Source organism: Medicago truncatula, chromosome 6 (genome assembly GCF_003473485.1).
Source record: "Medicago truncatula cultivar Jemalong A17 chromosome 6, MtrunA17r5.0-ANR, whole genome shotgun sequence".
NCBI classification, from domain to species: Eukaryota; Viridiplantae; Streptophyta; class Magnoliopsida; order Fabales; family Fabaceae; genus Medicago; species Medicago truncatula.
Window position 1 is genome coordinate 6786251 of NC_053047.1, and position 27571 is coordinate 6813821.

Consider the following 27571-nt stretch of genomic DNA (forward strand, 5'->3'; position numbering starts at 1 on the left):
TGCTTGCGAGTTTAGAAATGAAGGGAGGGATTTGTAAAATGACTAATAAAGGACCCTAAAAATATGATAAGACAGACTTCTCCACAAGCTACTTAACAATTCTATATGAACCCCACCCCCACCTCCACACACACAAAAAAAAAAAAAAAAAAAAAAAAAAAACCCGAAGTTCCATCTAATTCCACTATAACCCTGTGTCTTAAAAGATCTACCAAGTAGAAAATTTATCTAGGAAGAGCTTCCATGAGCTAACATGAACCTTAGATGGTGTCCAACCTTTTCGGACCAATGATATCAATGTTCCACAAATCGCGTGTCAACTCGGCGAGTTTACCGAGTTTACGTGTTTAGGTGCTAAAAACGTGTTAACTCGGAGGTAAACTCGATTTCTGGTAAAATCGGAAAGTTTGACGAGTTTGACCGAGTTAACACTCAGTAAACTCGTGTAAAATCGGGCGAGTTTACCGTTTTTTGCGAGTTTACTCCTGTATTTTTTTTCTTCAAAAATGACCCCTTTTTTTTTTTGCCCATTTTTTTCAAGCCCAAACTTTCTACGTTTCAACTGAAGTGAAAATTACTACAGGGTCCCATCTAGATTTTAACGTTTCGTTTCATTTTCTTTTCGTTTTCAAGAACAGGGGGCGGTGGAGAAACCTGGAAATTCTGACGATGGAGAAACATTGAAATTTCGATTCCAATTCCGATTCTTTGCGTTTTCGAGTTGGGTTGCGGTGTTATTGTGGTGGTGTTTGTTGTCAGCTGTAACGTTAGATTATAAGGCATATATACAATCTTGTTTGAACGAAAAACAGAGCTTCAAAGTTCAGATTCAGACTCTCTTTTTCCTTTCCTTTATTGTTTCTTTTATCATCAAAGCTTCAAAAGGCATCTTTTCTAGATAGTTGTTACATGTTATTGTTAGGGTTTTTAACTTTGATCATCAGGTTTCTATTTCTGTTTCTATTTCTATTATTTAACATAGATTACATGTTTTTTTTCTTCTAAATAGCGGTGTTACACTGTTACTGGTTTAGTTTAGGCATCTCGTGAATTTGTGAACGTGCATTTTTTCTAAATAACTTATTACTGTTTGTTAATATTCAGAAGCTTGTTATTTAAACTTGGTTATGTTTTGTTTTCTAGGTCAGAACCATGTTTTGTTTTCTAACTTATTACTTTGCATTTATAATTAAGTCTATATTTTTCACTATTGATCTTTTTACAGTATTATATTAGCTTACATATGTCATGCATATAATAAATTGTATAAAATTTCAATTTTAGGTAAACTCGTACGAGTTTACGATTCGAGTTTACGAGTCGAGTTTACCTAGGTAAAACGAGTTGAGGTAAACTCTCGAGTTGCAAAACCTTGAATGATATGATAAAATAAATATCCCCACCCTATCCCTTTCTTGAGAGACAAACCTAAGAGGTAACCACATGCCAAGAAATCCTCCTCGAACTCAGCTTCCAAGACCAATAATCATCCCCCTCTAACAACGATCAAGCTTCCATCACACCCAACATAGCAACTAAGACTCATTATCTAAATGTTTTAACCATTTATTTTAAATAAATAAAAAGAATCCTTACTGTTTATAGTTTTGGGACCAAGAAAGACCTTTCGAGGAGTTTGTTTGGTTGGTCAAACATATTGATTAGGCGCACACACAACAACAACAACATAATTTTTTATATTTTTTTTATTGATGTTTATTATTTTGTGTTTAGTTTATGCATTTTGTTTTGTGACATGCAACCAGCTCCCTTCTTATGGCTATATATATATATATATATTATATATATATATATATATATATATATATATATATATATATATATATATCACACCATTACTAGTAACATTCCCCTCGCTTAAATATAGACAACAACAACAAAAATTTGTTTTTCTTTTTTATTGATGCTTATTATTTTTGTTTAGTGTATGCATTTTGTTTTGTGACATGCAACACCAGCTCTATTCTTATAGTTATATATATCACACCATTACTAGTAACATCCCCGACGACAACAACAACAACAATAATTTGTTTTTTTTCTTTATTGATGTTTATTATTTTGTGTTTAGTTTATGCATTTTGTTTTGTGACATGCAATACCAGCTCTCTTTTTATGGTTATATATATATATATGTATATATATATATATATATATATATATATATATATCACATCATTACTAGTAACATCCCCCTCGTTTGATTATAGACAACAACAACAGCAACAACAACAATAATTTGTTTTTCTTTTTCATTGATGTTTATTATTTTGTGTTTAGTTTATGCATTTTGTTTTATGACATGCAATATCAGCCCCCTTTTTATGGTTATATATATATATATATATATATATATATATATATATATATATATATATATATATATATATATATATATCACATCATTACTAGTAACATCCCCCTCGTTTGATTATAGAAAATAACAACAGCAACAACAACAATAATTTGTTTTTCTTTTTTATTGATGTTTATTATTTTGTGCTTAGTTTATGCATTTTGTTTTGTGCCATGCAATACCAGCTCCCTTCTTGTGGTTATATATATCACACCATTACCAGTAACACCCCCCTCACTTGATTATAGACAACAACGACAACAACAATAATTTGTTTTTCTTTTTTATTGATGTTTATTATTTTGTTTTTAGTTTATGCATTTTGTTTTGTGACATTCAATACCAGCTCCCTTATTATGGTTATATATATCACACCTTTACCATTAACATTTTGATAGCTAGTACTCCACTTTTCCATTTTCTCATCATAAAAAATTATGTCTTCCTCATTCTTTGCTTTGAGAAAAATTTCTTCTTTCTATGCCAAACCTTCCAACACAAAATCATCACAACCAAACATCTCATACAAATCAACTATCTTACCCTTCCCTTCACTCACTACAACAACACTCAACAACCTAAACATTAATACCTCACTACACTCTTACCAATCAAACAAGTCTTTCATTTGCAAAAGTCAAGATCAATCATCTAACTCAGGTTCACTCCTTATATCTTTCTTGTTTGTTTGTCAAGGAACTATGATGGAATTCGTTGCTTGTTAATAATATCTATGTTGACCCTTTGATTTTTTTTTTTTTTGTTGCTTGATTAATAGTCAAAGTACAAGAACTTAGTGTTTATGAGATCAATGAAAAAGATCGTGGAAGCCCTGTTTATCTTAGATTGAGTCAAAAAAATGTCAACATACTTGATGATCTAATTTCATTTAGCAACAAGGTGAGTTGGTTATCATTATTTTGGTCTTTCTTAAAAATATCTGCACAATTGTGACACGAACTATAACCCAACAATTTAATTTTAAAAGTTTTTATTTGACGGAAAAAAAATTAAAAGGAAAAAGCATGTCAATTAAGTACTCCATATAAGAAAAGTATTTATTGTTTTTTGAGGTATATAAGAAAAGTATATATTGTTTTTTAGGGGATAAAAAGTAAAGAATTGTGCTAACGCTCTAAAAATTAATTTTTAAAACTAAAATGTAAATATTGATTTTTGAGGTTTTTACAAATAGAAAGTACTCCCTCCATCCCCTTATGTTAGCCCCTTTTGCTTTTTTCACATTTCTTAAAAAAAGTTGTCAATGTAATTAATGTGTGTTTTGTGTGTTAATATTATTAAATTGTCATTTGTTTGTATGTGTATTAAATTTGACTTTTTAAATTTCAAGACAAGATAATTGTATTAACTAGGAGTATGTTTAGGAAAAAAATAATAAATGCATCTAGTAAGTTGAAAAGGGGTTTACATTTAAAGACAAAAATAAAATCAAATGGGTGCTTAGATATAGGGACAGAAGAAAATATTATTAATTGATAAAAATTAATTTTTGACTTTTTTAGAAATAATTTGGAACAATTTACGAAACAAATTTTTAACATTGAGTTTCTTAACCTGTGTCATTAAAACACATGTTAGCATTTCCCAAAAGTAAGCTAGTTCCTAAAAAATACTCCCTCCGTCTCAAATTGTATGACGTTTTGGACATTTCACACATATTAAGAAATGCAATTAATATTGTGTGAAAAAATAGATATTATGAGTTGTTTTACAAAATTGTCCTTAATAAATAACATGGGAAAGATAAATGAAAGAATTGAAAGAAGATATAGTAATAAATAGTTAAGGTTATAATAGGAAAAGTAACATTAATGTTGCATTGGTATTGTAAAGCGACATATAATTTGGAACAAATTTTTTTCCCTGGAGTATGAAGTAAATATTATTAGTATTTATAAGACCAACACACATGGATTGGTCTAGTGGTGTTGCCTCGAGATATTGGAGTGTACTACTATTAAAAACCATAAATAAGTGATGTATACACGAGATTTATTTAAGTACTCCATTCTAATAGTATTATATTGAAAGTTGTGAAATCAATGCCTCAAAAGTCTAAATTATGTCATTTTTAATTTTTTTTTTTTTTTTTTTTGCTTCTTTAACCGGTTCTTGTGAACCAATTAGGATGACCCTTATTTTTTAAAGGTAATATTGTCCATTAGAAACTACAAACTTTGCATCATGTAGGCCTAATTTATGCAAATTTAAAAAAAAATAACTAAAAATTAGAAATTAGGATTGTACCAACAAAATATAGAATTAGGATAAAGGTAAAGGAATTTATTTGATTTTGGGGTTATGGAATTTGCAGTTGTACTCAGGATGTTTACAAAAGAGGGTAGGAATAACAGCTGGAATATGTGTTTTGATTCAAAACAAAGCAGAGAAAAAAGGGGACATATATGAAGCAATATATAGTTTTTATTTTGGAGAGTATGGTCATATTTCTGTGCAAGGTTCTTATTTAACTTATGAGGAGGATACTTATTTGGCTGTGACTGGTGGAACTGGAATATTTGAAGGTGTTTATGGTCAAGTTAAGCTTCATCAAATTGTGTTTCCATTTAAGATATTTTACACATTTTATCTTAAGGGTATTAAGGATTTGCCACATGAGTTTCTTGTTAATCCTATTGAGCCTAACCTAGCTGTTAAGCCAAGTTTAGATGCCAAAGATTATGAGCCTCATGCTGTTATTGCTGGTTTCACCAACTAATTAAGAAATGGTGGTAATTAAGTTTGGATTTAAAACTTAAAAATGTTATTAACTTTATGTTGTGTAAAAGTATACTTTCAAACAATTTTCTTTTTTTCTTTTTCAAGTAGTCTAATAAGGTGTCCGAGGTTCAAACCTCAGCCCCAACATATGATAGGTAATATACATACTAATTGAGTTAAGTTCACAAAAATTATAATTTTTTTTTCTAGTTTGATAGCGAGTGTGAGAAGACATGGTCTTTATACTTAATATCCGATTTGCATTTATCATTTATTATCATTTTTTTAAATCTAATTTAGCTTAGCAATCATATATTGTGAGTTTATTAATTTTGTAAAAAATAGCATAAATACGAATCACTTGAAAGAAACTACTTTCTATTGATATCTAAAACAGTTTTAACCAAATCTTATATATCTTACGTTAAATTTTGTTACTTCCACTTAATAATCCACGGGTTTCGATAAAATAAGGGTTATGATAACCGATGCCTCCGGGGCACTGGTTAACGATACTAAAATGAAAGTTATTACTTAAAAAAGAAATTTGTTTTGACTTTTTATAAATTAATTAAATTTTCGGGTAGCATTTCGATGACTTTGTGTTTGGTGATTTTGTCTCTATCTCTATCCTAACCAATAATTATCTCTCATCAAAATAATTTATTTTAATCACTCATCTATCGTTCTCTCTCATCTAAAATACACTAAAGTCACCAAAGTCACATAACACAAAGTCACTGAAGTGCTACCCACAATTTTCAATGCAATAACTACTATAAAATTCCTTTTTTGGTAGCTTTAGGCATTGTCCCAAGAGCACCGGTTAGTATTTCCCATAAATAATTGTTGTTAAATATTGCATGTGCCACGAAGCATTAAATTATTGTGAAGATGTTGTTTAGTTTATTGAATCAAATAAAGAAAATGCTAACTTGTGATTTAAGAGCATCCACAATGGCGATTCTCATCTTTGAGGTCTTAAATGTGTCCCACATTGATACATTATTTTTTAATACTTTTTTAATAATAGTACCTAATAGGTACTCAACCACTCCAATGGAAACCCTCTAACAAAAGGTCTAATTGGGTCCCACCAATATTATTGATTTAATACACTATCTATTTTAGTACACTTTTTAATTATTATTTTAATAAAAAGGTAGTGTGGGTCCATTTAAGAATGAGGTCTTAGTTTAGACCTTGCATCTTTTAAGGCCCTCATTTTTTTTCACAATGGGGATACCTATTAGGTACCAGGTCTTAAATGTTTAAGACCCTCCCATTGTGGATGCTCTAAGGCATAAGTTGGTAAACTAAAGATAGATGTTTTTTCTTGGAACTTGTGTATTTAATGATGTAAAAGTTTAAGAACTTATATTTTCAATATAATTTTTTTTACTATTTCGTTTTTTAATTCGTGCCCTTAGAACACAAGTTAACATGACACATCAAATAATAATTTTGTTTTATGCAAGATCTTGTTGTGATTCTTGTCTTTGGCGTGTTGGTTTTTTTTTTTTTTTGACAAGGTGTTGGATTTTATTTATGACTCCATAATGTCAATGTATGTAATAAATTCTTCGATATCTTAAAATTTGATTGGGTATGGATACCTTGTAAAAAAAATCATTTAAAATTTAAACAACTTGATGAGTCAATAATTAGTAGTTTTAATATAAATATTTGATTTCGTTTTATTTAGATTTAAGTTTATTTTATTTAAATATTATTTCATTTTAGAACTATTTTACTTCAATTGCATATTATTATATTTTATGAACGAATATTTGATAGATTGAGTCTTGGAGCAAAAGAAAGAGGATTAGAAGCTGATTCAGGATGAAAATACGAAATATGGGACAAAAATATGTCACTCCCCAAGTTAGAGAGGAGGCACGACCCGTGCCACTAGCAGCACGGTCGTGCCAAGCTTCAGGATTCTCTTTTGCTTCTTTTGCTTCGGAAACAAGCTATCTATTTTGACCGAAAAGCTCGTGGTTTCTTGTAGAACATTCTAGTGAATAGTTGCTTAGGTTTTAAGTCGACATAAGACTATAAATAGAGTAGCTAGCTATCACAACAATTCATCTTTTGTTCTTGGAATAAAAGTTCACCTTTATTTTACTATTATTTACTTTTATGTTCTTCTTCTTCTTCTTTTTCTCTTCTATGTCTACAATGAACGTGAGTGAGTAGACTCTTCTTGTCTTGGGATTGTTGGATAAGTCAAATGACATAATCCTAATCAAACCAAGCCTTAAACCCTAATTTTATGTAACCCTAATTTCTAATCTAAATTCACCGTTTTAATATGAATTAACAATTATCAAACTGTAGAAGCGAAAGTGGAGGGTTAGTAATTGTTAATTCATCATATCAAATATCAATTCGTAAAACGAAAGTGGAGTTTTGGTATTCGCACAAGTGAATTTAGACAAGGATTGCGAAACATGAAAATAGTCTAGCAAACCTTGAGACATATAAAGTTTTGAACTTCAAGGATTCTAATAGCAATCAACCATGAAAATAGGTGTGGTTGCTAGAGGAACACACTCATTGAGACCGAAAGGAGATGTGATAGACTAAAGAGAAACTTGTATTTAGAAAATAGGTATAACATAAAGTTCTAGGTTTAAAGGTTTGGTTTGTGAAGGATTTGTCATCATGACGGACCAATGATCTTAAGGCACCTTTTTATTATTATTGTTATTTCTTTTTAAAAACAAAATCCAAACTTTTCAACTAAAACTCTTTTCTAATCATTATTGAAAGTTAATTGAATTCATAACTCCCTGTCGAAACAATTTACTTTTATTACTACTTCGGTAGAACCGTGCACTTGCGGTTTTACTCATCACAACTCCAATCCCAAATGAACTCGCTCAGATAACTCACTCGTCTGCGCCATCATCACCAATGGCCAATGACGTCTTCCACACCACTCAACAACAGTCGCCCTCTTCATAAACTTCCAATGAGCTCGACCAACCCACTCAATCATCTTCACCCTCTTCACCAAACTCCAATGAGGTCGCCCAAAACATTCAAATGTCCTCGCCCACGTCCTCAACATCCAATGAATTGGCCCACATCACTACATCGCCAATGCCTCCAGCACCGCCCCCACCCACTCCTCGCCCACACAAAAACTGGTAATCCAACGTCGATGGGATAATCACCCGGTCTCAAAACAACATTGTTAAACCCATCAAAAAGCTTAACCTTCATGTTCGCCCCTTATTTCCCATCGAACCCAACAATATGACTCAAGCCCTTCGTGACCCTGATTGGCGCTCGGCCATGCAAGCTGAATTTAATGCCTTACACAACAATAACACATGGGATCTTGTTAATCGGTCCTCTGCTCAGAATTTGGTTGGGTGTAAATGGGTTTTTTGTATCAAACGAAATCAGGATGGCTCCATTGATCGTTACAAGGCACGACTACACGGAAACACCCTGGTTGTTTGTGACTACACGGAAACATTCAGTCCAGTTTTAATAAAGAAGAAGAAGATAAAAATAATCTAGGAGGGATACCACATTTTTGAATAGAATGACCCATGTTCATATCCATTTATAAATTGAATACCAAATTTCCGCAACAAAGTTACATCTACAAAACAAGTGATCCTCCATCTCTCGAATCCCCCATACACCACACATAATCCGAACAAACACCACCCACTAAAACTCCTCTTCTAGATAAATTTGATTGAGTCTACCAAAAATTGCTTGTCAAGAGAAAATTTGAACCTTTTTGGAGGCAAACTCGACCATATTCCCCTAAACCCCCTTCTTGTTGCCAATCTCGGCAATAAGCATTTTCTAACAAAAATCATTTTCTTTTTTTGCAATCATAAAAAATATTTAAAGTTAAGAACAACACAAAAAACATTTTTAAAAAAAAAACATGGAAAAACATACCTAAAAAAAGGGAAAAACATAACAAGTAAACCTTACTTTTGGTCAAAATAAATAAAGGTCATGCTAACAAATTTGACACTTGAAATTAACAATTTTTAAATTTACAACTTTTAAAGATCATGCTAATAGGTTTGTATTGGAATTTACAACTGTTAAATTTTTGAGAAGTTGAATTCATCACTTTTTACCACTTTTTTAACAGTGAAAAATGCTAACTTGTGTACTTGGGGCATAAGTTAAAAGGCTAAATATAGGGAAAATTTTTGGAAATTATACATTCAATGCATTAAAAGTTTCAAAAGTTGTATTTTCAATATAAAAGTTACTTTGAATTTCCATTTTAACCTTTAATATATTTCTATTATTATTTTCTTACCCAATGTCCTCCCAGGATATTCTTTAAAATTTTCCAATAAATATTTACACATTTTTTTCTTTAAAAAAAAAAATCACCGATTCAATTCACATTGATTAGAATTCAGCACAACCAGAAAAAGAAAAATGAAACAAGAGTATATAAATTGAAAAATTGACAATTTATATGTCCTGACATACTGTCTCCGGTCACTATTATAAGCAAAAGTCAACTTTTAAAATTTATTAAATAAATAATGTATTTGCTCAATAATATAAACTAAATACAACATTTAATGAATGAACCTAAAAAATTGATTTGTGTTTATAATAGTGACCAGAGGGAGTAAGAGATAAGCCTTAATATGAAATAATGAATTTGAGATTTATTGCTCCACCTAGGGATGATAATGGGAACGGATAGTAAGTATTGTTTGGTCATACATATTGATTAGGCACACACAAACACATTAAAGATACACTTTCTCTAATGTTAATAAGTTCTTTTTTATTGATCTTTATTATTGTGTTTAGTTTATGCATTTAGTTTTGTGACATGCAATACCAGCTCCCTTCTTATGGTTATATATATAACACCATTACTAGTAACATCCCCTCACTTTTCCACTTTCTCATCATAAAAAGTTATGTCTTCTTCATCCTTTTCTTTGAGAACAATTTCTTCTTTCTATACCAAACCTTCCAATACAAAATCATCACAACTAAACATCTCATCCAAATCTACTATCTTACCATTCTCTTCACTCACTACACCAACACTCAACCTAAACATTAATACCTCATCATTAAACTCTTACCAATCAAACAAGTCTTTCATTTGCAAAAGCCAAGCTTATCAATCATCTAACTCAGGTTCACTCCTAACATCTTTCTTTCTTGTTTGTTTGTTTGTTAAGGAACTATGGAACTTGCTTGTTAATAATATCTATGTTGACCCTTTGAAAATTTATTTTTTTTGCTTAATTTGTAGTCAAAGTGCAAGAACTTAGTGTTTATGAGATCAATGAAAAAGATCGTGGAAGCCCTGCTTATCTTAGGTTGAGTCAAAAAAATGTCAACACACTTAATGATCTAGTTCCCTTTAGCAACAAGGTGAGTCGGTTATATCACTATTTTGGTCTTTATTTTTTTGTCTAAATAATCACATTGTGTAATAAATATTTTTTAGAGCTTTTATTACTAGTTGCAATTTTGGGTTTAAACTTTAAAGTTTCTTTTTTCAATTTTGGGTAAAACTTATTTTTAAGTTTTAAGTTAGTACATATTCTAAAACAAAGAGTTTGACAAATCGCATTGACACCATGATTTTGTTAATTGCGAAAAGTAATCTTTGTCAAATTTATGTTTGCATGTTGTGATTTTGAGATACTCAATCTTAATTCAAGGATGCACTTATAGTTGATTTTTTGTTTATTTCAATTTACTTGAATATAAATAAATTTATATAAAATATAAGTGTGACTCATGGTGATCCATACAAAAAAAAAAAAGCTTGCCTCGTGGCTCATATATTTTTTTTGAGAAGTCCTCGTGGCTCATAGTCATACATAATCTGCTGCACAATTATGACACGAATTAAAACCCAAAAGTTATTTTTTAAAATTTCTATTTGACAACAAAAAAGTTTATTTTAAATATAAGAAAACGTAAATATTGTTGGGATCCATATAAGAAAAGTAAATATTGTTTTTTAAGGGCTAAAAAGTAAATATTGTTAGTCCCGTGAAAAATAAGAAGTAAATATTGCTAGTATTTATAAGGCGTCTCGTCAGTGGCAAGAATCTAACTCTGTGTCCTCATGAGTAGGGATGGTAATTGGATCCAGATTCTATGGGCATCCGCAAAAAATACCCGCTATGGGTAGGTAAAACCCCGTTTTTATGGATCCGGACTTGGGTATGAGTAATTACCCGCAAATTTATATGGATAAGGGCACTGTACTACCCAGCTTCGCAACCCGCATATATGTATTTATATAATATTATAAATAATTTATTTATTTTTGGTGTACAATTAATTAATAAATTTAACTATTTAAGCCTAACCTTACACCTAAAACAGATTAATAAAAACTTTAGTAACAATTTATTATGATTTTAACATGCAACTACAACTTTTTAACGTATAACTGATGTAAGGTATCAATTTTTTTTTCTTTCCGGAAATAATTTGGATGTTTTTTTATTTGGTTAAATATTACGATTCATATTATTTCGTAAGTTGATTTAAAAAAATTTAGATCATAGTTTTATTTCAAGTGTGGTGTTTTTTATTATCTTTCCATGGCTAAAGTGCGGGTATGGACATTTAAGTGCCCATAAGGTATGGGGAAGGGCACTAAAGATGTTGCCCACGAGGGTACGGGTACGGGTACGGGCATTTTTTACAAACGCGGGTATGGGGATGGATACTATAGTACCTTACCCATTGGGTACCCATTGCCATCCCTACTCGTGAGCTTAACTCAGTTAACATGGACAATACATAATATATGTAAAGGTCGTGGGTTCAGACGCCGGACACCACAAAAAAAATCTAATTTTGTACAAATAACAACTTGTATTATTGTGTTTTTTTTTTTTTTTGAGGGAAACTTGTATTATTGATGATATGACTTGAACCCCACTTATTAAAATTTTTGGATTCGTCAGTGCATGTATGCTTTATTGAAGTAAATTTAAAAAAAAAAAAAAAAAACTAAAAATTAGAAATTATGATAAAGTATTTTTATTTTTTATTTTTGGGGGTGTGGAATGTGCAGTTGTACTCAGGATGCTTACAAAAGAGGGTGGGAATAACAGCTGGAATATGTGTTTTAATTCAAAACAAAGCAGAGAAAAAAGGGGACATATATGAAGCAATATACAGTTTTTATTTTGGAGACTATGGTCATATTTATGTACAAGGTTCTTATTTAACTTATGAGGATACTTACTTGGTTGTAACTGGTGGAACTGGAATATTTGAAGGTGTTTATGGTCAAGTTAAGCTTCATCAAATTGTGTTTCCATTTAAGCTATTTTACACATTTTATCTTATGGGTATTAAGGATTTGCCACATGAATTTCTTGTTGATCCTATTGAGCCTAATGATGTTATTGCTTGTTTCACCAATTAATTAAGAAATGCTGTTAATTAAGTTTGGATGTAAAATTCAAAAATGTTATTAACTTTATGTTGGCTAAAAGTATACAATAAAGTTTATGAGACGATAAGTAAATGTGGTTGTTTATATATGTAAAAGAATGTTTGTGTTTGTTAGTTGAGCCGATCATTATACTTAATATCCAATTGCATTTATTATTTATTATCAATCATTTTTCTTAACACAAATGCTAATGAGCACGACAACAATTTGTCGTGGAATCCACACAACAACATATTATATGAGCGCACAATTTCAGATCTTATTCATTTATTTCAATTAAAATTTATTTAGATCTATAGCATACCTTACTTAGTGGGATAAGACTTAGTTGTTGTTGCTGCATTTTAATTAAAATTTATTTAAGCAATGAGGTTATGCCAAATAACATGTCGTGCGGGTTGTGTGGTGAATATTGTCGTGCACAATAACACTTCTCTTTTTTCTAATTCTAATTAGCTTATCAATCATATAATGTGAGTTTATTAATTTTGTAAAAAAATAGCATAAATACCAATCATTTGAAAGAAACTAATTTCTATCGATATCTAAAACTGTTTATATATCTTTGGTTAAATTTTGAGTTCTTGTCCCTATTAATTTCCCAAGACCCGGATGATTAAGACTAAAATAAAAGTTTACAATTTGATCATAATGTGTTTGCTTCCAATTATAATCTATGGGTCCAGATTAAAATATTCGTTGTCAAATATTGCATGAGTCACGAGGCATTATTGTGAAGGTGTTGTTTAGTTTATTGAATAATCAGATGATAATTTCATTTTATGCAAGATCTTGTTGTGATTTTTGTCTTTGGCGTCTTGGCCTTTATTTATGACTCACATATATACAAAATGCCAATATAAAGTATGTCATAAATTCTTAGATAGCTATCTAAGATATCTTCTTTGAAAAATATAATTAAATTTTTTTTTTAAGGAAAAAGAGAATTTAATTCTTAGATATCTTAAAATTTGATTGTGTATCGATATTTGTAAAAATAATCATTAAAAATTTAAATTTACTTTTAAAATAAATTAATGTAAAAATATGACATGAAATTGACCGATTAAATGATGGATATATATATACCCAAACAAACTCAAAGGGTACTCAATCAAGGATATCTAAGGGTAGTCACCATGTCAATGTATACTTGTTGTCTATATGTGATGTGAGAATCTTGTCATTTGCCACACATGATTGATAATATATATATACTCCATCCGATTCTATTTATATAATAAGGTTAACTTTTTAGATACATTGAATAATGTATGTATCTAGTCAAGAACCTAAACCAAATACATGAATTATTTAATGTATCTAAAAAGTAAATTGTTTCTTGTAAATAGGACTGGATGAAGTATTAATTACGATGAACAAGTAAGGTGTTTGGGGTTCGAACTCCAACCCATACCTATATAATGTAATGTCTCTAATAATTGAGTTGAGCTACGTAGATTGATTGATAATATATTATATACTCACTCCGTCTCACAATAATTATCTTTTTACCCATTTTTCTTTTTCTCAAAATAATTGTCACTTTATAATATCAATGCAACATTTATTATTTTTTTTCCATTATAATACCCTTATTTATCGAACTTCATCCAACTTAACTACTCCACTAACTACAATTAATAAGGGCGTTTTAGTAAATGATATTAATTTTACCATCAAAATCAACATAATTAATCATTTTCTTAATAACCATGCATCAATCTTAAACGACTATTATTTAGAGATGGAGGGAGTAGAATACAATAAGTTAAATGTGGCTATATTATAAGGGTCATGCTAATCGGTGCCACCGGATGACTGATTAAGGATATTAAAAAAGGAAGTTATTACTAAGAAATAAAACTTTTTTGACTTTTTATGAATTGATTATACAATTTTCAATGCAATAATTCTTACTATATAATTTTCTTTTTTAATATTTTAACTAGTGCCCTGGACACCCGTTAGCATTTTCCATATTACAATGGCACGTTTGTTGGTGTGCAGTTTTTTTAACTCTAATTAAACAAATTTTCTTATTCTTAGGAATTAAAAACATGAAGAAAAATAATAATATTTGTATAACCATTTTAACAGTTTTAAAACCACTTCTCTTATAGTATTATTATATTTTTATTTTCTTTCTATTGCTTTTATTTTCATGTTAATACATATATTTCTTTATATATTTTTTGTTGTTTCATTTGTTATCTTAAAATGGTTGTTTAAATAATATACTTTAAAAAACTGTCTTTTCCTCAAACAAAAATTAATTTAATTTTATAAAATTCAAAGGACACTAACAAGGGCTTTTAAAACCAGACCAAACTTTATCATATTAAGTAGATCTAGAAGAGCAGCATCACACTGCTTGCAAAGTAACTACATATATTATACAAGCACATACATGCACATAGAACATTTATTGTAGTCGTGGTGGATATGTAGATTTTTTTTTTTTGGTAGTGTGGATGGATATATAGAATATTTTATTGATATTATAAAGTGACTTATAATTTATAACAAAATCTTTTTAAATAGACTTATAATTTGGGACGGAAGGAGTATGCAGTATGTGTAACTTTGTGTAGCCTTATATGAATTCATAGTTAGAAAAAATTTCGAAGAATACTTCTTGTGCTTTAGAGTTAGAGGCAAAACACCATCCATATTCGATATCAAGATTAGGATAACGAGCGCAAAAACTCCCACTTCCTTTCTTCGTGCAATCAGCATGAGACTGACATAAGTTAGGATGTTCCTCAACCATCTTCATAACAGTTGGGGATGATGCATGCGAGCAGTAACCTACAACTAAAAAAAGAGGGATGCAATAACACTTTGAAAGGGGACATGGCGGCGTCTGAAGTACCGAACAAGGACCCCAACATTCATCTGCTCCTACCTTCTTCATCAGAAACATCACTGTAAAAAGCAAAGACAATTAGGGTAGAAACAATGCACATACCATTAAACAATAAAATTAGTGATAAGTTTGTGAGAGAGAAAAATTCTAACTAATTTGATTATGGCAAAATTTTGTGAGAAAATTGGTGAATGATTTTATATGTAAGTAGTAATTGGGAGAAGTTTGGAATTAAATTTCTCATGAGTTCTAAACTATAAATAAAAAAAATATAAACATGGTATGTGTTGATGAGAAGTTTAGTTGAAATACATACATAATGTGGCAAACAAGAAGACAACCAAAGGAGCAAGCCTAACATAAGTCATTTTTTTAGAGCTTAGTTTTGTGTTGCATTATTTCATTCTTGCATGCAACAATATATAGTTACATGTTGAAACTAGTAACATAATGCTTCCTAATTACTTAATACTATACATGTTTCACCAACCACCATATTATATACATGTTTCACCAAACAAATGTGTGTTTAGCAATTTGTTGTCATATTAAATTCTCTTCCATAAAGAAAGTAGTTTTTGGGGAGGTCATTGGGGGATTCATGTTTCTTTTATGAATAGGTGAAACTATCTTTGTGTTTTTCTTGTTAAGTTTTTCGCTGACTTTTCTCTTATCTCATTTGGTTATTATGTCACTATTGTCACTATTAAATTTAAATCTTTAATTAACATATGAATATGGTTTGATGGTTTACACTTTTTAAAATGTTTTTTTAAACAAGCCAAAATTAATTTGTATTACTCACAAAACATGCGTCGAGTCCAATCAAGACGCACAAAGTTCACAATAAAATTACAATCCAAACAACAAAAAACAAGGCCACCAAATTAAGATTCCTCATGGAGAATATACCTCAACGGAAAAAGTTATCTTTGGTTGGGATGTGGTTGCGAAAAAGGCGTCAAGCAAATAAAGAGATTTTAAGTGGAATTTGCTTATACCAAATTAAATATGATACTACCGAATACACAAACTACCCCACCTTCGATAAAAAATGATAAACACCTCTAAAATAATAACCATTGATAGGATCCAAACACTATTATCACATATCTCATTGAATCAACCTACAAAATAACATCAAGTAATAATGCACGACACTCCACCACTTTTTAAAATGTTACTAAAATCCATTTATAGTAATTTTGTCAAAAAACAAATATTGCAAGATTATAAATTATAAATTATAGTTTTGTTTGATGGTTCATTTAGGAGTGGTGAAATTGGCCACCCATCCCCATTTTGGTCCAACTTACGATTAATCTGTCAAGCGGGATGAATCAACTTAAGTGGTATAGTCTAAACTCCCACTTCGCCTCAAGTCAACTTGAGTGAGCGAGTTAACTTGACTCATCAATATTTCTTTTTTCTTTTTCATCATCCACATCTCATCAATTATATAAAAAGTTGTTAAGCATGACATAAACAGGCATGGCAAGCCTGAAAGATGTCAAGTTTTCCAAATTATCCAAATTATCATTTTAAGGTAGATTGTGATTTTTTTTTTATTTCTTCTGAAGTGAAGTGATTTATTATTTCTAATAAAATAAAATAAAGTTGGAATAATAAAATAATTGAATTAAAATCGGGGTTATAAAAATTAAAATAAATTTGAAAGAGATATGTTATAATTTAATTCATACAATATTTTCACAAACAGTTACATAATTTGATCAGATGTATATGATAGAAAAGATTGTTTTTGATAGCTAGATGAAATAATAATATTTATTCAAATTCATTCCCTTAAATATAAGAGTCGAGATTTAAACTCCAAGATAAAATATGTATTTAAGTGTTAAGCTTAAAACCCGAATATAAGATAGGTAAAATTAAATTAAATTAATCCAACATTGAGTCCAACTAATTACTAATTTGATTTTTTGATCCTTAGAACAAACAAATTTGATTTTTTGATTTAAAATCCCAATTGGCATAAAATTTTGGAAAAAATAACTTATTTTCAAAATCGAAGCCATATCGGTTCCTTCTTCTTCTTCTCTACGCTCTCGACTCTCACTTTCTTCCAAAACACCATCGCCGTAATCGCACCGCCGCCGCCGTACAAATCCGGCCACCCGTAACCTCTCAACTGCTGTTTCCCAAACCACCACCGGCAGCGACGCACACAACCACCGATCTAGTAAGCTTTTTAATCTTCTCCAACAAAGATTTATCAACTTCTTTATTCATATTCTCATGCCAATGTTTCAAATTACGTTGCTGAAAGCTCATGATAGAATTATAATCATATTGCTAGTAATTGTAGTTGTCAAATTTTGATTTATAGTTATATATTTGAATCGATTCACCGTTAGGATCTGTTAAATTAGCTATTAGTGTAGTTGTTTTTGTTTAAGTTAGCTTTTAATTTGTAGAAATACATACAATTTTGTTAATAGGATCTGTTTTTTTCGGTTATCTTCAATTATAGCAAAGGTTAGGATCTGATTCTTTTTAGGGCCTGTTTGGATTGGCATTTTTTTTAGCTTATGCAAATAATCAACTTGTCAAGGTAGTTTATGAAAAAACAGTTAGGAAGAAACGATTTTTGTTAGTGAGAGTTTATGAGTTAACGTAAAAGCTTATTTATTTGCATAAACTATTCTTTATAAGCTAAAAAATAAGCCAGTCACAAAGTAAACAAGGGGGCCTAAGTTTCTTGTTGATTTGTGTTTAAATCTGTTGCTTTTAATGGTTTGTGTGTGGAGTGTGAGGAGGGATTCTTCTTGCATTGCAGTGAGCTACCAAGGGTGAGGCAAGTCATGTTTTACATTAGATGACTCAATTTGAGTTAGTAAAGCTTTAGCTTTAAGATTTTAGATTTTGGATTTAGTAAACATAGGATTTTTGTTTGAAATTAGAGGACGAGGATAGAATCATCCTCTGTTGTCAAACGCGGCTGCTCCCGGCGCGGAGCGGCCAAAATCAAAGGGGCGCGTCACAACGCTATCGATTCACGCGTTTGTGGATAGCGGGTATCGCGGACGAGTTTCTGCGACGCGGAGCGGATCAATTGCGGGTCAAATCGCCCGCTTTCCTGGGTCGTAGAGAAAATACGAAACTGCCCCTCACTTAAGAACCGTTTGGAGGGTCATTTTCGTCATTTTTCAAACCCTGTTTTTCTACTCCAATTCAATCGTACAGAAAGAGAAACGGCCGCTCTTCTCTGTTCTCCAATTCCATTCATCCATCGTACACAGAGAAGAGAACAACAACACAGCTCCATCATCCAAGTCAACAACAACAAAACAGTTGCTCCTGCTCTGATCTTCATCAGGTTTGTTCTTTCTTTCTCCATTCAACTTATTTTATTTTATTTTTTTCGTTTTTGTTTTCTGATTTATTTTCAATCTTTTTTGTTTTTTTTTTCAACTTCTCTTTTGTTTGTGAAATCTTTTCAAACTTCTTTGTGAAACCTTCATTCATTTTTTTATTTATTTTTTTCGTTTTTGGTTTTCTTTTTTATTTTTTAAAAACTATATTCAATTATATAAGTTATAATAATCAAATTAAAGTGTTTTTATTTATAAGAAGTAAAATTAAAAAGTGATTAAAAATGAATCTGTTAGAGGGAGAAAGTGATTATGTGATAGTTACTGAATTTGTTCGTAAAAAAAATTAATTATTCTTCGTGACATTTTTGTGAGTGAGTTGAGTTAATCAGTCTGAAGCTCCCTTCCAGTCGCAGCCGCCTTTAGCTCGCATTTCACTCCCATCGTCAGACGTCGAACTCGCAATCGATAACTCTGACAGGTATTTCCAATATGATTCGCTACCCTTCCTCTATTCTCATTTACAAATTTCAATGACATGTTAATTCTTCTTTTACTTGATCTTTTCATCCTAATTCTTCTTTTCGTTATCAATGTTTTAATTCTAAGAGTTTTTATTTTATTTTAATTCTTTTCAACATTTACATGTGTTGTCCAAACTATTTATCTTCTGTCCAAACTAATGTTTCAATTGACTAAATGCTTTGTAAAGGAGAATGTTTGAATAATTCATTGTAGATTTGTAGTGGGATTGTGTTGTTTCATATTATGCATAAACAGTATGTCAATTTAAATCATTCTTCATTATATATAGTCAATTTAAATCATATATTTTATTTTATTTTGATGGCGGGATGGCGGCCACCCCAAACTTTTTTGTCTGGCTCCGCCACTGGTTATATTGACAGTTTTTTTTTAGTAATGGCATGTGTAATTGCATAAGACATGTTTTATTTCAAATCATGAATACATTATGAATTTTGAGTAATATTTAAGTTGTTTTAGTATTTTTTTCTCTCAACATTATAGTATTTTAGTATTAAATATATTACTGTCCGCGTCATGAAATAGCTCCCGCGTCGCGCCCGCATACCGCACCGCGTCAATTTTTGGGGTGGCCGCGCCGCGCCGCGTTTCCGCTTTGATAACAGAGCTATGAAGTCACCTCACCACCATAGAAGCCTTCTAGAAGCAGCTGGAAGCCTCAGTGCTTATCTCATTCCTAGTAACTTAATGCCTAAGTTAACGCACTAAACGAGCCCAAAACTACGGCTATAAATACTAACCTTGAGAGCACTCTCAGGGCATCTCATAAACAGTCTAAACCCTAAATACGATTATTGTACTCTCTGCAAGTATAGTTTTGGTGGTTGATGGAAAAATTAGATAAGCCAATGGAAGCAGGGTTGTGAAAACTATAGGTGTTAATTTCGAGTTAAATTGCTTATAAAATTGTTTGTGTAAACTCAGGCAGAATCACACAGCTCGTAATATAAATAAAATCACTAACCAAAAAACATGAACAATCCTCGGAGGGTTGCCTCCTTGAACTAGAATTCAATTCGGGCAGAATCACATACCTTATAGCTCGTAACATAAACAAAGTCACTAACCAAAAAACATGAACGAATCCAACTTTGATGAGCTGAACCTAACTCTGCCGAGTTGAATCCTAGTCCAAAGAGTAGACCATACCATACCAGAACTTTAGAACACAAAAAAGGGAGGTTTCTCTGTCTCTGAGTAGACCATACCATACATTGTCCGCGTGCCTTGATAATTGCCTCAACCTGCTGTTTCCATATCATGATTTTTGTTGTCTAGCTTGACAGAGATTGTGTGAGTGAAGTTCACCGGTGCCAGAGAAGATGGTGCGGTGGCACCGAGAATAATTGTATTTTTAGAGGATGTTTTTGTCATTGGAGTAATGGTGGGACCCCTTCCCGGACCCTGTGTATGCGGGAGCTTTAGTGCACCGGGTTGCCCTTTTTCTTTTTGTCATTGGAGTACTCGACCATAACTGTGGATTTCGGGCCTAATAAAAGGCTCTAGATACCATGTTAGAAATGAAGCAATAAAAGAAAACAGTCCAGGAAGAGAGAGCGCTTTGATCTATGAAAAGTCTGAAAATGTTCAATTGAATTAACATAATAAAGCTCACTTTGTACTATATAGGGGTTGAGCCCTAAGAGGCTCAAGCTAACTAAACTAACTGTAATCTAAATAACTTAACAGAATATGCTGACCTGGCATACTCAGTTACAACGGTAACAAACATAACAATCTGTACAAATACTTAATATGACTGCTGTAGACTAAGAACGATACTCATAATTAATGTGGTTTTACTTTTAAATCTAAGCTACTTTTTACTGTTTCTGTGTTATTAATCTGGTTTCTATATATTTATTTTCAGGGTTTGTAGGTAAAGATGAGTGTTGTTCAGAAGTTTTTCATTGCATCACTGTTCATGTGGGCAATCCCTATTGCAATATTATATGCTTTCAACCATGATCTGCTTCCTGGTAAGATTCTGGAATACTTATGCTTTTTGTGAGTTTGTGTGTGTTCTGCAATGGGTATTGACTTGTACTCTAATTTGCGTGCTTGATATTTTCTCACTGTTAACTTTGATTGGCAGACCTAGTGAAACACCTTTAAGTGGAAAGATATGTGTTAACATTGTCTTGTATTGTTATCAAAGCAAACTTTGTTGCTCGTTTTTTTGTTTCGTTGTCGAAGAGATGGTATCTTTCTATTTTTAACTGTCAGAAACTGATAATGAGAACTTTTAACAACTGGTGATAAAAGTTATTGTTTCAACACTGACTAACTTAGAATGTGTTTTGTTGAACCATCTTTAAAATTTGGTCTGAATACACATAACAAAATACATGTATCATGCCTCCGAGGAAATGGATATTTGGCCCTGATATATGGTATATACCATTATAAAGGAATGTGATTTACTGCTTCCGATGTAGTTAAACATGCTAAAGTTTATACTTTATATCATAAGAATAATTTAGATCATTCTCCGAGTAAGTGGTTTATACTTTAGATCATTGCAATATATACTGACATTACACTAACCACAAATCTCCTACTTGTGGTCTCAAGAATAATTTCTAATATGTAGTTAATTTTTAGCATTCTGTTATTTATTTATTTTGAGATGGTTGTTGTGTGTCTAAATGGTGCTGCTCTCTCTTTTGCGTATTTTTTCTTTTTGATTTATTTGCATAGAATCAATCAAACGATGGATCTGTTTTCATGCATCCTTACATGTGGTATTGTTGGACTAAGCATGTCATTCACACCCCATTGTCACCAAGAATGTGTTGTTTTTGTCATATGCCAAAAAAGATTAAATGATTTTTCTTTCAATGAATGTGTTTGCTGTTATTTTCACATGACAGATGAAAATGATTATGAACCTGGATATCGCATAAATGTCTAATCTCAAATATTAAGGTGCCAAAGAAATTTATGGCAATCATTGCACACAGTTCAAAATAGTAGTTTGTCACTTTGTCTATGCTTCTGCAATCACTGCTTTAAGTCAGTACTTCAAAATGCTGCATAAGTCTTTAGGTAAATCACTGCAGAATCTATATTCTCTTTTCTATCTGGACTGGCCTCTAAATGATATTCAACTTTTGAGTTTCTATTTATCTTCTTTTTTGAGCGCTTCACCCTATCTGCCTGGACATAACGAATCTCATCATTCTCCTCAGATTATGCCGCATCATAAAAACCAATGGAAGTTTTGAAACTACCTTAATGTGTTTCCTTTTCTGTAACAGGAACATCCAATTTGTCCCCTTACTCTATGACACTAGTAAGCGGATTTCTAGCTGTCATATCTGTGAACATGGTCATTGCATTTTACATATATTTGGCAATGAGAGAACCAGCTGATAAACACGAGCCTGATCCCAAATTTCTTGCCGAGGCCAAAGCTAGTATAAAGCAGTCTACAACTGATGATCAACAATCTTCCCAGTCTCTCAAGAAACAGCAGTAGGTTGGTGTTCTTAGGTTTCTTTATGGTATCATGAGTTGTTCATCTTGGCAAGAAGAAGGAAGAATGGGGATGAAGGGAGAAGGTCCTGAATTGTGTGCTGATCATACTTCTGTTATGAAGTTTGCACATGATCCATCTTGTGCACAATTTATGTTAGTTTTGTATCATTTTATTTATATATATTCAATTTACTTTCAGGTCAGAATCTTTTTCATAAGTTTTTTTTTTTTTGGATCCGACTAAAGAAGTAAGAACAATAGGTATGGTTTGTGTTATCAATGAGGTTCGCATAAAAATTACTAACCTACTAGTGTTCACAAGAGTTGCTTTAAAAATTACCCAAAAAAGCACTTCTATGCATTTGATTGGATGATATAGAAATGAGTTTTGACTAAAGTAAGAAAGTGTCCCTCAAGTAGAACTAGGTCATAAGGATCATCAAATTGGACATAAGACCATATCCCCAATGGTGAAGTGTACCTAATAGGTACCTCATTGAGGAATTTTTTTGGGGTCTTCTAACGTCTTGGGTTTCACCAAAGCATTTTATTTTTAAGTGGATTCCACAATACTTTTTATTAAAATAGTCATTGTACATTTACTTTTCAATTGCAATTTACATTGGCTTTTTTTATGTCATTTATTTATAACCGTTGGCTTTTTACCGTAGGCTTTTCATTCTTGCTTTGTGTAAACATATAGTTGACAATATGTTAGAGCATCTTCAATGGGGGGTCCTTACTTAACAAAGACCACTCCCTGTTAAGGACCCTCCATTGAAGGAAGAAAAAATGAGTCCCTATTAGACAACATACAACTATATAAGGACCCTTTCTCTCTTGGACAACTAACGGGTATCATGTTTAAAAGAAAAAATAAAATATGTATTAGTTTGTTCCACTTGTAAAATAAGTAATATTTTATCTATTTATTAATAGTTATTTTCTAATAATGATAATTAATTATAAACATAATAAAAACTAATTGATTGATTAATTATTAAAAAAATAAATTGAATTAAATTATAAAAAAGAAAGGATCATATTGAATGAACCATGAACCCTAATTATAAAATTCCCAGTATTCATTCATGAACCCTGATTATAGAAGAAAGGAGGATGAGTGAATATTGAGATCGTAAAGTTTAGGGTTTATGGTTCATTCAATATGATTCCCTTCCTTTTTATAATTTAATTCAATTTTTCTAATAATTAATCAATTAGTTTTTATTACGTATAAAATTAATTATCATTATTAAAAAAATTATTAATGACATGGAAAATGAGAAAAACAACACACACATGCTATGTCACTAATGAGATTGACAATGGAGGGACTAAAGTTTCGATTAAGTTAAAATAGGGGACCAAAAGTGCATTTAAGCCTTCAATTTATTAAAATGTTGCAGAAATTTAAGTTCATACGAATAAATATTTATGTTAAAGATTTTAATTAAATATTATGAGATAATTTATAATTTAATAAATAAATTATTTTTGTATAATGATGTAAAGTTAGTGGAACCTATTTAAGTACTTTTCATTGGAGTCTTTATTAGTGTATTGCCATTGGAGTCATTGAGTTCTTAATAGATGTTTAATTAAAAAATTATAAATAAATGATATGTACATGTGTGGTCCATTTAAGAAACCTCTATTAGTGGAGTGCAATTGTGAATGCTCTTAGTACATGTTTCTCTCATTTTCTCAAAGTCCTTAAAAATTATTCATCCCTTCTTATCCTGTTTTCTCATAATTATATCTCTGTCTTTTTTATAAGGGGTTTTGAGCTCTGAAGCATGGACTCTAACATGGCACTGATATATACAGACATGTTGATATCGCTGATGTAAAAAAAATGGGACACCAACATCGCTACCTATATATTAATTTACTTATAAAAAATCTAAATTGGACAATTTATTTCATTAAAAAAAAGTTGCATAACAAGGTGCAACAATATTTGAAATTTATTTATTTATCTACTATAGAAAAAATTTAAAAACGTTCTAATCAAATTTAATGTCTATAACTATAACCCCTCGTTCCTTAAAAAAAAATTATAACCCCTCGTTGATCAACAATTTTTAAACATCTTTAACTCTTGAATCTACCATGTCTAGAGCGGAAAAAAATTCAAACATTTATCGGAGTTATCTGACACGTCTCATATAGGTGTTATACATGTGTCAGACAGCGGTGCAAAGAGTGTTCAAGTAAAAAAGAAAACAAATTTATTTAGGATACTTGTCAGAAACCGACGTCGGACATCACGACACATCTAATCCTAAAGATGTCCTTGTTTTATACGTCTTGATTGTCTTATTATAAAGTTGATTGTCTTATTGTAAAACTTTTCATGAATAGCCTCAATGAGCTATCCTTTGTGCAACTGTGCAAGGGTATCCTAATATTTTGCCCCCTTGTCGAGTGGACAAAACGCAAAGGCAAATGATACAGAGATTATAAGACAAAGTTATTACCAGTGATGAGCTGATATCTCATGAAGTGTAACCCAAAATTAAATTCACTCTTGGTAAATTTGATTTCTACGTACGCTTATAAAAAGGCAAGAATTCTGTGTATTATATTTCAATCACATTGGATTCAAAACTATTAAGGACTTTTCTGTGTTTAATTTAGAAGCTTAATACATTGCCACTCTTTGATTTTCGGTACATATAGATTGCATTGTTTTCTATTCTCTCTTAAAGCCTCTAATCTCGTAAGTTGAAAAAAGCTGAAAGGACAAAGTTTGCAGGAACAATATTGGTTTTGGATAAATCCTTCAACAAGGTACAATCTCTACAACATGAAGTGGAAATCATATTTTTATAAGATCAGAGGTTATTATGATTAAATATTTTATTTGTAGCCTTTTATGATTAATTATTATTCAAATATTAAATATGAAAACATATGTGCCCTTTCTTAAGTATTCTAATTCTAACAATATGTGAATGGAATACGAGAAGACTAAAATGCATGTGAATTGAATATGAGAAGACTAAAATGCATTAATGCAATATGAAGAGATATAGAAAATGAGAGAACTAATATTATAAAATGTAAGATTGATGAACAAATTGGATCATCTTCTTCCATTTTCCTTTCCATCTATCTCTAAACTTTCTACCTCTCTCTTAATCTCTTTTTCTTCAATATAAAATGAGTTTTTGATGCGGAGAGTGAGGCTAAGAGAGAGATGATGTTTTGAGAGAGAGAGAGACAGAGAGAGAGAAGAATAGGAAAGGATCCAATTCCCTTGTTGAGCATAAATAGACTAATTTGACTTGCACACAAAAAACGAATGTGTTTACCATGTTTGCACACAAATGGAAAAACCAAATAGCTAACAAAAAGTAAAGTTTGGCTTGTGCCAAGAATACTTAGAACCCACATGCTATGTCTAAGTGCACTTTCTCTATTTTTCGGGTAACAAACAATTTCGATTTTGAAGGTGCAAATCATTGTCACTATATGATTCGAATGTATTGAAATTGCAATCACATTTATAAATAGATATTTTATAAGTTATTTTGATTCTTATATATGTGTTTAGGGGGTCCGTTTAGTTTGCACCCATGAAAGTATAGGTCCAACTTGAATCACAATTTCTAATGGTGAAAAAAAAGTGGTCTAAGTTGGACCAATACTTTAAGTGATCCAAATTAAAATTACCATGTGTTTAGATTAGATAGTCAACCTAATTCTTGAATATATTTTTTTATTAGTCAAAGTCTGTAAGATTACCTTTTTCTTGCTAATAAGTCGATAAGATTTCCTTAATAAAAAAGTCTATAAGATTACAATCAAAAGAAACATTTAACTATTATATTCTTTTATTTAATTTTGATATATTAAAAAATTTATATATTGTATCTCACAATTTTATTTTTTTTGTGGTGACTGAGGTTTGAACTTCGAACGTTGCATATATTATGCATTATTCTTATTAATTAAGTTAAACTCACGAGGATCATTGTGCCTCACACATTAAATACCTAAATGGTTATTCACGCATGATTTTTATTTATTAAAACATATTGCGCTTGATTTTTATGCTCTTAATTTAATTTTTTTTTTTTTGACAAATTTATCTTATGTTATGTGTGTACTTATGAAAACGACTTATTTCTCTCGTGGGAGGTAGAAAACAAATGCAGGGCAAGGAAATACACTCGAGAGTCGTTGAGAGTTGGTAGATGCTTAATGAAAACGACCTTGTTCAAAGAATTCTAAACTTTGTATTAAAATATCTACGTTATATGAAATGAAGGCACAAGCCATTAAAATATAAATGTGTTAATCACTAATTTAATTAATTTTAGTTGGAGTCTGATCTAGTGGTAAAAAGTAAGATCATACCCGAAAGTTTTAGGTTCGAGCACTATTAGTACATTTAAAAGGAGATAAATGTAAATACATTTGTAACCGTTCTTTAAGTTTGAAGGTTTTCCCTACTTTAGATTAGAGCACCATCATTAATATAGTTTTATAAAAAATAAAAATAAAAAGTATGAAATCTCCCAACTAAGGATCACTTCCATCTTCAGTATCATTCTAATTTCTCTTTACAATCTACTCTTTTCGTTTTCCATTTTTGATTCAACAATAGCAAAGAAAACTGCCTCTTCACTTACTACAATTTTGATCTCATAACCACCAACACAGTACAATTTATCATGTTGCTCCTAGTTTAACCTAATTTTGAGTATAAATAGGAGCAAAGAAAAAATGTAGAGAAGATCAGAGAAAAGAGTAAACCC

General features: G+C 30.9%; 4 protein-coding genes across 6 annotated transcripts; 3 read left to right on the plus strand and 1 right to left on the minus strand.

The window, feature by feature from the left end:
• The first annotated feature begins 2814 nt into the window (after positions 1 to 2814).
• LOC25495597 (allene oxide cyclase, chloroplastic) lies at positions 2815 to 5117 on the plus strand. The gene is made up of 3 exons (XM_013595822.3): positions 2815 to 3037; positions 3156 to 3277; positions 4713 to 5117. Exons 1-3 carry the CDS (start codon positions 2815 to 2817, stop codon positions 5115 to 5117), a joined length of 750 nt encoding a protein of 249 aa, XP_013451276.1.
• A 4789-nt stretch (positions 5118 to 9906) lies between these two features.
• Positions 9907 to 12643, plus strand: LOC25495598 (allene oxide cyclase, chloroplastic). The gene is made up of 3 exons (XM_013595823.3): positions 9907 to 10276; positions 10395 to 10516; positions 12186 to 12643. The coding sequence occupies exons 1-3, from the start codon at positions 10051 to 10053 to the stop codon at positions 12540 to 12542; spliced, it is 705 nt and encodes a 234-aa protein (XP_013451277.1). The 5' UTR covers positions 9907 to 10050; the 3' UTR covers positions 12543 to 12643.
• Positions 12644 to 14927: 2284 nt separating this feature from the next.
• Positions 14928 to 15856, minus strand: LOC25495599 (albumin-1). Its single transcript, XM_013595824.3, has 2 exons — positions 15758 to 15856; positions 14928 to 15500 (listed from the first exon to the last, which is right to left on the minus strand). The coding sequence occupies exons 1-2, from the start codon at positions 15807 to 15809 to the stop codon at positions 15169 to 15171; spliced, it is 384 nt and encodes a 127-aa protein (XP_013451278.1). The 5' UTR covers positions 15810 to 15856; the 3' UTR covers positions 14928 to 15168.
• Positions 15857 to 17443: 1587 nt separating this feature from the next.
• Positions 17444 to 23163, plus strand: LOC25495602 (uncharacterized). Of its 3 annotated transcripts, XM_024786176.2 has the most exons (4): positions 17657 to 18781; positions 19187 to 19257; positions 21193 to 21301; positions 22583 to 23163. In XM_024786176.2, exons 3-4 carry the CDS (start codon positions 21208 to 21210, stop codon positions 22801 to 22803), a joined length of 315 nt encoding a protein of 104 aa, XP_024641944.1. In that variant the 5' UTR covers positions 17657 to 18781; positions 19187 to 19257; positions 21193 to 21207; the 3' UTR covers positions 22804 to 23163. The 3 variants fall into 3 exon arrangements, with proteins under 3 accessions (XP_024641946.1, XP_024641947.1, XP_024641944.1); XM_024786178.2 differs by lacking the exons at positions 17657 to 18781; positions 19187 to 19257 and adding an exon at positions 17444 to 17644; XM_024786179.2 differs by lacking the exon at positions 19187 to 19257 and having other exon boundaries at positions 17656 to 18781.
• The last annotated feature ends 4408 nt before the right edge of the window (positions 23164 to 27571 follow it).